The sequence below is a fragment of the Malurus melanocephalus genome, unplaced genomic scaffold (genome assembly GCF_030028575.1).
Source record: "Malurus melanocephalus ecotype Western Australia unplaced genomic scaffold, MMel_1.1 scaffold_51, whole genome shotgun sequence".
Taxonomy (NCBI): domain Eukaryota; kingdom Metazoa; phylum Chordata; class Aves; order Passeriformes; family Maluridae; genus Malurus; species Malurus melanocephalus.
Window position 1 is genome coordinate 588,778 of NW_026623283.1, and position 14,937 is coordinate 603,714.

Here is a 14,937-nt window from a genome sequence, read left to right on the forward strand (position 1 = left end):
TGCAAATATATAAATCTAAATGTGATGGGATTTATCAGGAGTCCAAAGAATAGAAGAGAAAAATAATTAACATTGTGTTCTGGTTAACCAATATCACACTTGTAAGAGGTTGGGTTTTTTTCCATTTTTATATGAAGTGCTGGAAAATTTCTGTAGCTAGAGGCAAGTTGTTGATCTTGGTCAGTCCTGGAGCTGGTTGGAAAGCTTTCTGGTGCTGAATTGTTGGAAGCCTGAGTACATGGATGTAGTCACCTATCCCTGAGATTCTGGTAAGGAAAAGATTCCCTTTCCTTCCTCTTCCCACCTCTTTTCCCTGTCTCCAACAGCCCAGCCATGAAGAATGTGGGGGGAATTTCACTCMTTTCTGCATCACTGTGTATGGTCAATTGCTATAGGGATGATTTTGATATCTTTCTCTAACAAATTCAGTAGTTTTCACCACTTGATGCATCATATCAACTTGACAGWGTAGCAGCTTTCAAAATAGCAAGTATTTTTAGGTTCTTTGCTGTCATGTCAAAYCAGAGCTTCAGACCTAAATGCTGTGACAGAACACCATTGTTTTTAGCTAATCTCAGGTTTCAGTGTTGCACCAGATTGCCATCCTCAGCTTTGTGTAACTAAGTAATGCCTCTAAAGCATGACAGCATAATAGGATGATGTGTGCTATGGGGTGTCTTATGGACAAGTTAGCAGTAAGACAATTCATTAGCTGATGCATCTCAGTATTACTCTCACCCTTTTTCTCATGAGAATAGTGTTCTTTATCTCAAAACATGAAGTAGAGACAGACCAAAATAGCAACAAGTTATTTTGTCTAGCTTATATGCAAAATCTCTACAGCAGTGCCTGTCAAAYTGAAGCTACATTTTGGTTCTGCAGCTGTTTCTTCAGTGCTCTAACACTATTATTAATAGTGCCTGTCACCTGTACAGCACCTGAGTTATAAGTAGTTTGACAAGCATTATACAAACTTAGTGGAAAGCATCAAAAATTARGTAAACACCCTACTTCTTACTGGCTAAACTCAATTCTTAAAATAACTTCGTAGCCTGGCTTTGCCTGTAGCTTAGTGAAACAATCTTCCAGACAGCTATTTCCCTGACTTACTTTACATTTATGTTTTTGCTAAATCACGCCCATTACAATTTTATCACATCTAGACCAGAAAGACACTACTGAAAACAGGATGTGGAGTTTCCTTGTCTAACTTTCCAGGCCACTTTAATTAAGTTAAAACGCTGAAGTGATTCTGAACAAACACAGGAGCACATCTTGCTGGTARTGCTAAAATGCTGCTAATAGCTGTAGAAACCCCTTCCAGTTAATGATTCTTGTTGATCTTAGTGAAGCAGTAGTAGCAGTGTAGAAAGCACTCTTTTTCCTGGCATCATTTTTATSAGCTTATCATTTTAAATTGCCACCAAGCAGATGATGTGACAGGAAGAGTTTGAGCTATTCTTACAGTACCACTAGGATTACAATGATAGAAAAAAATACGTAGGAAAAAAATGCATGCTGGAAATAAATTTGAAAACTTCTGTCATTCATTTGCATTTCTGAAGGCTCTCTCAACATGGGGGGTTTCTATCCAAGGTAGAACACACGGTTCTGTTAATGTATTTTTTTTCTCTCTTTTTAAATGAAATTGTGAAGCCTTGACAGCCTTTAAGCTTTTGTTGTCACGTCCTAAATTCCCCCCAGTGTGAGGCCAGGCATTGCCCTGTCCAAGAGTCTTTGCCAGCACCTGAACCAGTGGAACAGCCACCCAGCACTGCCTGCTGGGCCCCCTTCCTTCGACATTCTCTCAGTGCTTTCATAACTCTGCTTGTATGAATGCACTGAGATTATAAAACGGTTGTTCTGTGCCACAAAACCAGGTGCCCAAAGTTACAATAATTATAAAAAGTGYCCCTGCAATCTCTGCTGATTCAAAACTCCCCTTGGCCCTGAGGGAATCTGTGCAGTACCAGGCTGGTCTGGCCTCTCCCAGTAGACTCGGCAAGCCTTTATGGTATTTCTGTTGTATCAGTATTGAAAGTAGTTCATGTTTTATTGTAAATTACTGTTATTTRCAACTTCCAGTTTTGCAGTTCCCACTGCACAGAGATCAAGCACCCAATTTTTCCTTTGTATCCATCAATGTAAATCAAGATTAACTCCAGTCACATCAGTATAACCACGAGTATACAGCTTGGAAGGAATGAAAGGAAAATCAGTCTACAAACTACTAGGATTTTTTATTTTTAAATAGCAAAATTAATGCTGCTGTTCTGCAGACACAGGGTGACCTGCAAAGTACTAGCTCATGCATTACTAATGTATCTCCATTTAAATGCAGATTTTTGCTCTTAACACAGAACTTCAGAGAAATCCTCTCCAGATAAACTGTAATAGGATAMCAAATGGTGATTCAATATTTCGCTTTAGCTTGTGTTTCAGCTTATTGATCTTAATTTTCTATCATTTTGATGCAGAMTTTGCCTGGGGGGAAGAGGATTACATTTACTATAATACGGGTTTTAATTAATAATTAATTATTTTAATATTCCACACATCCATGCCAGCAGTGACAATCTGTTTGTATTCCTTTCCTTATTTCTAATTTCAGTGGTGGAAACCAGCAAGGTGTGATTTTACATATCTCAGGAAGTAATTGAGATACAGTTGAGAAAAGGAAGCAKAGCATAAGTATCACAGTATCTATGTGAGGCACTCTTCTCATGATAGTGTTTTGTTCTCAGTCATTTGTGGTAACAGTGGTAAGACYGTGACACTGCTTTTGCCATATGTGATGAGTTTAAGATGAAGTTTTTCTCTGTATATGCTTCCCTCAAGCAGTGCTTAAGTGCATCTTATAAGATGTACGTGAAACCTTGATAGATATTTATGTGTGTATATATATATATATATATATATATATATATATACATCATTAATACAGTTCTTAAGAGGAATTACCTGGTGTTGAGAGTGTTTTTGCAGCACCTAACATCATGACATCCAACCTAGTTATAACTAGGCCACACTATTTCTTAGCAGTGTAAGGATTGCAAGCAAGGYTTAGGTCTCATTTTCAGTACCATCTACTCAAAAATAACTCCCTACTGTGGCAGATTTTTAAATACATTTTTAGGTTTGAAGGTCTTGATTATTTATATAACTTAATTACCTATTGGTGCATTTTGTTAGCATTTCCAAATGTTCTGAAACCATTATATTTATGAATTTTCAAAATTTTACTTTCAATATCAACATTTTCAACATAGCATCCTAGAATTTGGGTTTTTTTAATTATCAGAATAAGAGCAATAAAATAGTGGGAATTGTCAGTCTCAGGGTTACTGTGATTTCTTTTGTTGTATAATTTCATCAGCAAAATAAAAAACAATGTCTAAGAAGTAATGATCTTTGTGATTATGCTTCTTTGGAAAGCTCACCTACATGCCCTCAGTTTTCTTCCGTTAAATTATTTCCAACATTCTCAAACCCAGGCAGATTAAAATATCTGCTAAATAAAACAAAAACTGCTAGAAAAACATACCTCCACTACCACATCAAAGTCAGTTGTCTCCATGCCCATGTTTAGGTCTGAATTAGTGGTATGCTGCAACCCAACTGACAGAAGTTTGTTACTGATAAGAACATAAGGCAGACAAAAACTGTCTCATGATAGATTTTGAGTGGGAGTTTTGTGGGGGGAATTGGTGGGGTTTTTTTTTCTCCCGGCATAAAAGGCAGGAACAACATTTGCTTTTAATATTGAAGTCCTTGCTGACTTTATAGATGGAGAGTAATGATAAAATAATATAGCTACAATAGAGGAGCTGGGTAGAGTATTTTTCTCATCAACAGTCCATTATCAGTAAACACAGTTTGATTGGAACCAAAGCACTAAACAAAACTTTTAAGGCTGCTGGAAGCAGGGGAAGAGAGGGTTTCAATGAAYCACTTATGGGTTTATCCAAATCAACAGTAAGGTCTCACAAAAAACAAGAGACTACTGTTGGTCAAAATCAAAACTTCCAGTGATCCAAAATAAGATTTCTTTTAATTAGAAAATTATAACATTTCCAGAGTTTTTGAAATTTTGATTTTTTTTTTTTTTAATCACAATGTGGAATCCTTTATTAAAATTGGATTTGGTACCCAATTTTAGCAAAACTATGCATACTAAATGTTAGGAAATTAAAAGGTGGTATTCTTTGGAATGTGTTTCATGAAGAGTAATCTTAATAGTGAAAATGGGTGTTGTAATGTCACGGGGTTTTTTTGCAAGACATAAGTTCATGCTAGGACTTAACAAATAAGACTGAAATTCATCTTTAAAAAAAATGGAATGGATCAGATGTGAACTGATAAAATTTTCCACTTCTTTGACCTTGTAAACTTCCATCAGAATGCATGACACAGCAGGAAGTTTGCCTAGCAGCAGCAGGTATGCACATCCTCTTATTTCCTGTACTGACACAAACCTAGTTTTTCACATTAATTACTGTTCATTTATTGAATGGAAAACATGCATTTTTAATTATGTTAGTTGAAATGTTGGTTGGTTGTGAAATCAAGTGCTTGGAATTGGTCCATTTGAGCCACGTGAATCAGCAGTGCTGTTTTACACTTTCTGCATTTTTTCATTCCAGCATTTCAAACTGATCCTTGTGGAGAAGGAAACCTGATAGAGAAAGATTAAAGGCTCCATCTAGTGGGCAGGAATTTTCTGTTGAAAGGGGAAAAACAGGCTCTCATTTTCACTAGATTTTATGCACTAAGAAATACGGCTTTAGAATTTGTTTCATTAAGCTGCCATGTTGTTGTTAATTCTTGCCTTCTGCAGAGCCATTATTTTATATGCAAAGCTGTGAAACATTAAGTATTATTCTGAGTCTTGAGCAAGAAGCAATAAATGATACTAAATGAGTGGGTTTATACAGCAGTTTATCAACAAAGTTCTGCCTCCCCACCCCTTCAAGTTTCACTATACAGTAACCAAAAGAAGGAAATTTGTGTGTCAACAAATGTTTTAAATTATTTAAGGTTCTTTCCTACTTAAAACTGACTGGGAACATTCATAACTTGACCACAGCACTTAACACAGAATTTTCTCAGTATTTTTACACAGGGAACTCTACCCACGTGTTACTTCATCATTCAATGACTTATTTACCTGCAATCAGGTAAACAGTGAAATCTGTATTTTCTGGCAAGACACAGCCCCATTGGCCTCTCTTGTGTCTTCCAAAGGCAAACACCAAAATTCATTAATGCTGGCAATTATCTAGTAGCCTGCCTGGTTCTGCTGTGTGTCCAAAAGCATCCTGACAGAATCCAGCACCTTTACTTTAGGTACTTAAYTGATCTAGTACAGCAGTACTTTTTTCCCTTTTTTTTATCTTTGCTGAAGTTCTGCAATGCATTGCAGTTACGCTCCCAGCTCCTGAACTTCAAATGGCAGCACTCTTCCATTGGCAGTAGTAAAACTTGGGTGTTGCTCTCTCATTCCAACAAGCTCAGCTAGGAGCTGAAACCTCCAGTTTACTGCAAGCTAGTAACAAGCATTGGAGCTACATAGGAATAAGTAGCAGCAAGCAGATCTGGCAATAGAGACAGGCTTTTGTCCGACTCTCCCTCCTTTTAAAGCCATAGAGCATGGCAAGATGAGTTCCTCCTGTGCAGCTTCCAGCAAGGGGTAGACACTGGAACGTGCAGTGTAGYGATGCATTACACCCACGTTTGCTATGGCCAGCATTCATATCCATCACTGGAAAATGCATCTCCTGTACAAACCAGAAAACAGAGCCTACTAAGTTGCTCTACACTCCTTTTGATCACAGGGAGACCTCTCTCTGCAGTGGGTCACTTGATGGCAAACCCGGAAGACTTTTATTTGGTTATTACTATATGATTGGGTGATTATGATAAGTCACAGACTTGATCTTCCTGAACAATTCTCCCCACTACAGCTCTCCTTATATCCTCCATGGAAATGTTTTTTTTTCTGAGGTGCCAGTTAGTAAGAGCAGTCATTTGGCTTGTTTTACAGGCTAAAGCAAAGGATATTATTAGTATTCTTCCTCTGAACCTTTCTATGAGAAAGGACTAACACAGAACAGAGTAGCTCTGGAGTGCCTCTGAGGAAGTTGGTATGATTGCAACATGCAAACAATGCTATTTCAAAAAGGGAAAAAATGAAAGCTAAAATGTAAACTGCATGTTTTGGTRTTTGTTAGAGTAATACTACTTGGTTTGTAATGAACATGAACATCTACATCATTAGACATGACAGAGCAGATTCAAATACAAAGTAGTTAAATACCACTTTTAACTGCTAGCCTTTGCTCTAGAACTGTTCCCGTTTTAAAGGATTACAGGCTTCTTGCCGAGCTAAAGCAAATCCCAAGTTTAGAAGTACACTAAGACTCTCTTTGTTTTACTTTAAATACCTTTTCTAGTGCCAGTACTTGAACTGATCCTAATTAAATACAAATTTTCAGTTGTGAAATTCTGAGGACAATAAACTGCTATAAACTCTAAATGTTAATTTGGGTATTAATTTATTGCCTCTATAGCTAATTGAAAAGTGTCATACAAGCCTTCTGATTAGATTATGTTTAGCTGGGTTATTCAGCTACGTTTTTGTTCTTTGTGGGAGCAGTGATCTTTTGAAACAAATGCATTGATGKGTTTCGGTTGTTGTAGAGAACCACTAAGTCACTTTTTTATTTTTTACAGCCAACCAGGCACTGAAGTTTGGAACACTCGTCAGTACTTCCAACACCTATGACAACTCTGGGATTGTGACCATTGAGACAGACAAACCTTTGCTGTGGACAATGGCTATCAAGAGATAAACAGACATAGCTGCCTTTTCTGATCAGACACGACTGAAATCACTACAAAATTTCACGGAATTAAGACAGTAAAGCTGTTGCAAAAGACATAAGCARGCACTGATTTTATGTATTGAATGGAAAAAAAGTCTGAAATAAAAGTCACTTGAGATTGCATCAAAAGTACTTGCAATAATAAAGTACTTCGTTCTGGTACCTCATTCTGCTTAATCAGAAGATGCATGAGCAGCCAGTCAGTACAATCACAAACAGAAATGAATATAAAGAAACTGCTGCTGCTTATCTGGTTAGTTCAGGCTACTTTTACAAAGTATTTTATTCCAATACTGCACTATWTTTTCCCCTCTTGCCAAAAGGATATACAGTATCCAGTTACATTTAGTTTAACTATTACAAAGTGATAGCACTAAGATTAAGTAATCTCATTTTTCTGTCCCAGGTTGTAGGTGTTGGTGAAGATTTCTCAAGAACAGTAATTGAACTTTTCTACTTAGGAAGCAAGTGCACTGAAGAAGCTTCAGTTTTGCTGTAACACCAGTATCAGATTTCCCAGTATTCATTGCTTTTGAAGTCAAATAGACATACCACTGTACCTTCTRCAAATACCAAATGCTTACAGTATGATTTTTGAAAATAAATAAATGTTTTAATCTGAGAAGGAAGAGCATTGCATTTACCAGTTTTTGCAGGCTCAGTTCTTCAAATCAAAATTTAGAATCATTTAAAGTAAATTTTCAGGTCAACGTGCAGAAGCCTTTTTCTAGTTCTATATACAGAACARGGTCCAAAATGGTGGTATATCCTCTCCGGGAGTGTAACCAAGTTGTGGATTTGCTGAAGCACTACTTAGTGTCTGTGACAGCTAAATTATCCTCAAATGGTACATCTCAGTAATCATTTATTAATTATGCCRTCAGAATAAGGACTGGCAAAACAACTTCTTTATTTGATGGAGTTTTTTTTGTCAACTACATAGTACAACCTAGAAGGACTTCCAAATGCAAGAAGGAATTAGTGATTATTATGGTGACTCGGAATTATTGATAAGAGTTCCCATACACTTTTGCATCACCACTTGAAAGGATACAGAAATGCTGTTTTCTTGCTGTCTACTTTTGCTGGAACAATGCTGTTCCAATGCATAATTTACTGATTAGTAAATAGCTCCTGAAGAGAGGTCATACAGCTGTCCCCCTTGGAAGCTTTCAGTATYTGACTGGACAAAACCTCAAGCAACCTCATCAGAATGGAACACTGACCCAGCTTTGTGCTGGACATTAGACTCAAGACCTTCCAAGCTTCCTTCCTACTTGAATGATTCTACTACGGTTAAAAGAAGTAACAAAACAAGCAAAACACACAACTACTATTACCAAAAAAAAGAAAAAAAAAATTTAAAAACCAAACTCCCCCTGAAATCATATGCACAGGTGTGATCACATATACCTTATAAGAGAAATAAGATGACAAGAATGTTTGAAAACCCAAACTGAGCTTGTTTAATATTGAAAAAAATAAAGCTGTGAAATCTTTGCAGCAGGTGTCACAACTGTCTTCTTCATGATGAATATTCAGCCACCTCTGTTGAGAGAACAGAATAATCAGTTTCAACCAATGAAGTCTGATCAAGTGATCCCACCTGAAGTCTAATTTATCCTCTGCCTTGTTAAGACAACCCTTACAGCTTATCTCCCATTTTCAAACAGTCCTTGCCTAGATGACCACGCTTAGAGGTATAAGCAATGATGGACACAGAAGGTATTTAATCTCTTCCAGTGCTAGAAAGGGGATATCAGCTCTGGAGAACATGAGGAATTTTAATTGGTACTGTTCATATGTCAGGACCATATTGCCAGTGAAGTTTTTCATCATGTTACATTCATTCCAAAAGGGATTTCACAGAATGCAGTTACACGTAAAACAAATTTCAAACATACCTAGGACTCAGTAAATGAAACAAGACCAACTTTGTTCCATGCCCTGTCATCCTACAGCACACCCACTCACTTTACCTTACCGTCCATCCATTTACTTTGGACACCCAAATTATAAACTAGAAACAGTRTAAGTATAAAAGATCCAAATAAGGTAAATGTTCTGTGGTCAAACATACACTAAGAAACTGGAAATCAAAATTTCTGATGTTCAGTTTTGAAGCAGAACACTCAGAAAAAACCTTAAGAACTGTGGATCTAATACTTTGCAGCATGCTGAATTAACAACCTACTTGTTTATAAAGTCCTTTGACTCAAATAATACTTGTCATATTAMACTAACATGTGAAATGCATAGCCAGTAAAGCAATATAGGTCCTGTAGTATTTGCTAATGTCATCTGTTTAAAGCTGAACAGGTAAAAATTTAGTGAAATTGAAGGTCATATTCACTTACACAATTATATTGTTGATTGGAATATGGATCAGTTTGACAAAGAAACCAATAAATCCCATTATCGCAAAGCCTATTGCTGTTGCCATGGCAATCTTCTGGAACTCTGCAAAATACAAAAAAAAAAAAAGAAAAATTGTCAGGAAGCCTCATGTGTGGCATACAGATGTGCACTGCAGTGACCAAAAGAGAGATTTCTCTTTACAGACCAACATTAACACTGGAAACACTTCAAAAACTTCTCAGAGGCTGAGAAACAAATCCACTTTTTCAGAAGACAGATAACATTTTCAGAGAGAAGATGCTGATTTCCAGGAAGAATGGTCAATTACAATCTTTTTAAAATAAGCAGAATCAGAAACACCCACAGTCCATGACAATGCATGGAATATTTATCTCATTACCTTTCCTTTACATCCTTACAAGCCCTGAAAGTAATCCCCAATGCAGTATTGAAAATGGAAAATCTGCATTTATGTCTGTCTCTGGCAGACAGCACAGTAAGTCCCTGCAAAAATAGAGTACTTGGGATGTTTTCAATTATTTTAGGACAGCAGCCATGAAGTTGACTAAGAAGGTCAACAGCCCCTCAAAAACCTGCCAGTCTGACAAGGAATGAAGTTCCTTACAGATCTCAAAAGTTGCTAGCAAACTTAAGAGTCACAGACCTGTTCACCCTGAGTACGTCACTGAAGACTGTAACTATCATTAAGGATGACCAGTTGCACTCTGGTTATAGTTACAGCTTCTCTCCAGGGCCTCTCTAGTCTAAAACCTCATCTTCCATACTCCCTGCAACWAAAYTGTCCCAATCAGGAAGTGACTGACAACTGTGAAGCACTGAATTTCAGCTATTTAGCCTTTCATAAGTGGAGTTTTAGTACTGCTCACACACCTACATATGTACCAAAAAAGAACACGTTCAAGTTAGTTATAGCCAGAACCTTAAACACACTGACAATTAGACAACTAAAGCTCAAGTTTAAATCTCATATTGGCAGCTGAGAAACATTGACAGCAACTGAATCAACAGAAGTGACGTATGGAAAGACACCTGCTAAGATATGAGATGATATAAGGATTGTGTTCTGATTTAKTGTGTGCTTTACCTTTCCTGTCAGGCTTGGTGCATCTCTTAACAAGTCGTATGGAGTCTTTTACAAACTGACGGCTGGGTTCCACAAATTGCATTACCTGATCCATGATTACCTGCAAAGACAAACACTTTTAACATTGATGGTTCCACATATATACTGAAAACCGGTTTTTTTTAATTACCGAAGTAGCAGTTACCTACAGAATTCGTTAAAGACTTAAGATAACTTAAAATGTCATATTCCAACCTAAGATAYTTCCACTTTGCAGCAAATTAAGACACTGTAGCAGTCAATAAACACGAAGGCCTATTTCTGACTGCAAAGTAAAAAAATACGGAAACTTAGCCTTTCAGCCTAGAAGAGGAAAACAACAGACTGCCTTTCATCTGATGTCCTACCCCGCGTTTCTGAGAACATCACCCAAGGCGTCTAAAGAGACAAATGCCCTGGTTTCAGGAGACCCCCACGCCAAAGCTGCCGGGGGTTGGTGAGCACGGGAGGACTCTGTGGCCCTCACGACAGACGAGTGCCAGCACTGCTCCCGTCAGGACACCGGGCCGGAGGGATCTGCGGCCATCAATCCGTACGGACCCGCTGGCAGGAAGGAGGGCCCCAGCACGATGCCGGCCCTTCCCCATCGCTGTCCCCCGCAGTCCCCCCTTGCCCGGCCCCGGAGCGCTCCCAGCCCCGCTGCTCTGCCCCTCATCCCTCATCCCGGACCCCGATTCCCGGGACACCCGCACCCTCCGCCGGCCTCACCGCAGGCCCAGGGACACGTCGCACTGAGCAGCCCGGGGTGTGACGTCACAGCGGCGGGCGGGGCGGATTTTGAGTGCAAAAGGAGGGTTTTTGGGGGCGGGGTTTTGCTCGGATCGCTTTTCCCTTCCGGTTCCCGGGGCCTGTCGCTCCTCCCGCCTCTCCGGCGGGGGCTGAGCCGGCTCTGTCCGTGCCCCTGGAGCCTTGGGATCCGAGAGCCTCCTTGCGGGAAAGAAAGGGAAGAAGGCGCAGCTATYCTCCCAGGACGAGAGGACATGGCCTCAAGCTGCGCCGGGAGAGGTTTAGGTTGGACTTTAGGAGGAGTTTCCTCACAGAAAGGGTGTTTAGATACTGGAATGGGCTGCCCAGGGATGTGGTGGAATTGCCGGCCCTGGAGGTGTTTAAGGAAGAGTGGACGTGGCGCTCGGTGCTATGGTCTGGTTCACAAGGTGGTGTTGGGTCGTAGGTTGGACTTGATGATCTGAAAGATCATTTCCCACYTAAMTGRTTCTCTGATATGCCTGTAACAAATGCTGTTCRTTCAAGGGATGGCAGCCCTCTGCCCCTGAAGAAATAAGACCCAACTGACCAAAAAAAAAAAAAAAAAAAACCCATGTAAAACTTGTTCAGGCTGTGACTGTCCTTGMGCCAGAGACCTGTTGGTTTGTAGAAATGCTGGAGCCTTTGCGAACTAAGGAAGTTCATCACCTTTGAAAACACAGGATTTTTCTTTTGTAAAGAAGCGTGCAGTGCTCAAAGGTGGGAAAGCTCTGTACATTTCAGTGCCACAGGTGTAGTGTAGGACACTTCCTTGCATGAGGGGGAAAAGAGGCTGTCACTGCCTAAAGGGAGCACTTCCTTGCTGATTCATMTTGTAACAGGTAAAGGAAGAACAAAAAGAGCATGGATTTTTTAAATTTTTTTTTTTATCCTTACTTTGCTTTGGATGTTACTGATTTTGGTCTAGAGCTCTGTTCCTAGTTGACTGCCACCTTTGAGTTTATCTTGAGTATCCAAAGCTTATTAATTATTCATCAGACTGTGGGGCCTCTGCAGCCACTTTTGCAAATGCTTTGTTGATCTCAAGTTCCTGAGGCATTTAAGCATACACAAAATATTTTCTGGGCTTAAATTTTTGCTGATAGGTTTCATTACAGGTAAAGTACAATCATATCAAAGTAGGGCAGTAGGGAGTTGTTGGTCATTCCATGGAGTTTTTTGGCAGCCACCTTGTCTCTGCCCACAGGGCAGGACCCTCAATGTTGCCAGTCTCCTTCAGACATGAGCTCTCTACTTGGCTTTGGGGARTATATTGGCTTGAGGTCCTCTTCAAGTTCTCTCCAAAAGTCTGCTTTTGGATTGGACTTTACTGTGAATGAAAATTCATGCAGCACTGTTCCTCAAATGGGGCCATAATGTTGGTGGCCAAATTCTGCTGGATCTTTTCCATTGGCACACCASTAGAGTGTCAGTCAGGCCTCTCACAGTAGATAGATGTCTAATTTGTCTCTTGTTTTTGAAGCCAGTTTGCAGTCTGCAGGGATGTAAGGAAGAAGGGGGGGGGAAGATCCTTAAGGAAAGCAGCAAAAGGCTGATAGCCATAGTGCACAGTGTGTGGTGGGGCAGAGTCGGTTGCTGAATGAGAACCCATATGTAGAGGAATGAGAATCCATATGTAAAGGCATTTGGTGGTTTTGTCTTCTTTGGTTTTTTACTTCAGTGTCACAGATAATTGCCAGAGACTTTACCTTCAGAGGAAATTCACATTTCTAGCTATGCTGCATGAAGAGCATTGCTGTGAACCATCTCTGCAGTGAATGGAACCAAAAAGCACTGATTGGAAAAAATTTACCTGATAAAAGAAGAAGTGTATGAAACAATTAATGACACAGACATCTGGTTTGATGAGATKTTTATTTTAGAAAGTATTTGCTGAAATAAAACTTGATTTTCCCAAAAATCTCTATTTTAAGTTGTTTTTCCTTGGGATAAATTTTCTGGAGAAACATAGCACATCTTGCCTGACTTAACAATGTGACTTTGTAATGAATTTGTACTATGGGTTGTCTAGGGTGGGGTAGGAGGTATCATTTGTTCTATCTCCACTTCAGCAGCTTAGGAGAGAGGCAAAGTCCTGAAATGCATTTGCTGTTCTCATTTTCCAGCATTTATGGTTTTTTGTGGTGTACTTTGTTACTTCGACTTGGTTTTCATGGCAACTGTATTATTGTTTTGTATATATTTACAAAGAGCCATCTGCATTTACAAAAGATAGGGAAAGGTTTACGTCTCCTTTACATGTGTATTTTTTTTCTTTGAAAGCTAGGCAGTTACTAGGGTGTTTTGTTTCTACTTCTTTATGGTCCTTGCAAGGTTGTGGAAGAAAGTGATGTGCTTGCATGTGTGAATTTTCAAGGCAGTTTCGCAAGTCTGCATTTATGGCAGTATCTAAGCGGTATATACCCATTCCCTCAACAGTAAAAAAGACAATTGTAACCCTATGTAATAGTGTGCTAGTGCTGACTTGCTTCTGAATATTGCTAAAGCTGAAGCCACACCTGGGGGAGAGGAACATTTTCATCCTATGCATGCTACAGGAATGAGAGTTCTGTTGATGACAGTTTTACTTTGCATATACTTTACAAAACACATTTGGGTTTGCAGTTTGTTTCTTGTCCTTTGGAGGAACATGACAGATAAATATCTGCATTTAACTTTTGGCGAGTTAGACTTTGTATGACATCCATCCCCCTGGATCTGGGCATTTATGCATGGAGAGTGAGATCAGCCTCCTCTTCAGCCTCTCCCATTCCCTGCTGCCTGCCACAGTGCAGATCCCACTGCAGCCTGCAGAACATGGTGGGATGGCAGGAGCCAGAAAGCTGCCAGTAGCTGCAGCAAACATAGTTTTGGGATCAGCTGGAGAGGAGAAAAAACAAAGCCTTCAGCACAAGAGGCAGCGCAGCCTCTGTATGGTGGGATGCCACATCTGTGATCCCCAAGTGGTGTGGGAAGGACAGAGCAGTRGCTCTGAACAGGTCTCCAAGCTTTCCTGTTTCCCTGTGGGGTATAACCCCATTTTCCCTACCCTGACTCTGTTCCTGACCCAGGCAAAGGGRAAGAGCAAAGTGGTAGGTCCTGCTCATGCTCCAAGGCTGGTGCTGCCTGATCTCAGCAGGAGCTCAATGGCAGGGACTGCCACTTGTCCCTGCCACAATGGCAGGGACTTCCACTCTCTGCATCCCAGATTGGAGAGACCTGGCAATCTGGTTTGCTTGTTTGAAGGATTACTCCCCATGCTCGAAGAAAGTACTTGTAATGATCTTGACAGGTTTCCTGTGGCTGCACAAGAAGTGATACTTTGGTATGTGAAGTCTTGATAAGCTGTCTCCTTCCCATCCCAATGCATCCCATGATGGACAGCAGGAACTGAGCTGCTCCCCTGCAGGAAGAGATGGAGGGATGAATGGGTGGGCAGAAGGCACAGCCAGTGCTACACCCAGGATCTCTTAAGCCTGCTTTCTGGCAGGCCATGTGGCATTTGAACTGGAGGAGGTAAGGCAAAACATTTGCCTCTTCCCAGGTGGATTTTTGGGAAGGATGGACTGTTTGAGCCAGAGCAGCATTTAGGGATGATCTGACTTTCCTTCATGAATTTAAAGATCAGATGGTTATCCTGAGAGACAGCAAAAGCAAAGAAAAAGAATAAGCAAACTGGGAAGGTGGCTGCTTGTGGACTTATGTATGTGAGGAGGATGGGCCACTGCAGACAGTGGGCATCTGAGTAAGCTCTGGGTCAGAAAACAAAGCAAAGGTAAAACACAGCAGCAGAGAGTTACAGCCCAA

The 14,937-nt window shown here is 40.1% G+C and overlaps 2 protein-coding genes across 6 annotated transcripts in view; one reads left to right on the forward strand and one right to left on the reverse strand.

The window, feature by feature from the left end:
- Nucleotides 1-8,238, forward strand: part of TPK1 (thiamin pyrophosphokinase 1) — a 289,743-nt gene extending 281,505 nt beyond the window's left edge. For all 4 annotated transcript variants that reach the window (XM_057365315.1, XM_057365313.1, XM_057365314.1 and 1 more), the window contains one exon: nt 6,733-8,238. In XM_057365315.1, coding sequence (XP_057221298.1) covers nt 6,733-6,851 — 119 coding nt within the window. In that variant the 3' untranslated portion in view covers nt 6,852-8,238. The remainder of the gene's footprint in view (nt 1-6,732) is intronic.
- An 86-nt stretch (nt 8,239-8,324) lies between these two features.
- Nucleotides 8,325-11,177, reverse strand: SEC61G (SEC61 translocon subunit gamma). 2 transcript variants are annotated; one of them, XM_057365317.1, is made up of 4 exons: nt 11,095-11,177; nt 10,348-10,447; nt 9,242-9,344; nt 8,325-8,432 (listed from the first exon to the last, which is right to left on the reverse strand). In XM_057365317.1, the coding sequence occupies exons 2-4, from the start codon at nt 10,439-10,441 to the stop codon at nt 8,423-8,425; spliced, it is 207 nt and encodes a 68-aa protein (XP_057221300.1). In that variant the 5' UTR covers nt 10,442-10,447; nt 11,095-11,177; the 3' UTR covers nt 8,325-8,422. The 2 variants fall into 2 exon arrangements, with proteins under 2 accessions (XP_057221300.1, XP_057221301.1); XM_057365318.1 differs by having other exon boundaries at nt 11,079-11,145.
- Nucleotides 11,178-14,937: the final 3,760 nt, after the last annotated feature.

Excerpts from the sequence above, each read along its gene's own strand:
- SEC61G (XM_057365317.1), bottom strand. The coding sequence starts at position 10,441 with ATGGATCAGGTAATGCAATTTGTGGAACCCAGCCGTCAGTTTGTAAAA. Across the intron at positions 9,345-10,347 it reads CACCAAGCCTGACAGGAAAG|AGTTCCAGAAGATTGCCATG; the intron begins GTAAAGCACACA and ends TGTATTTTGCAG.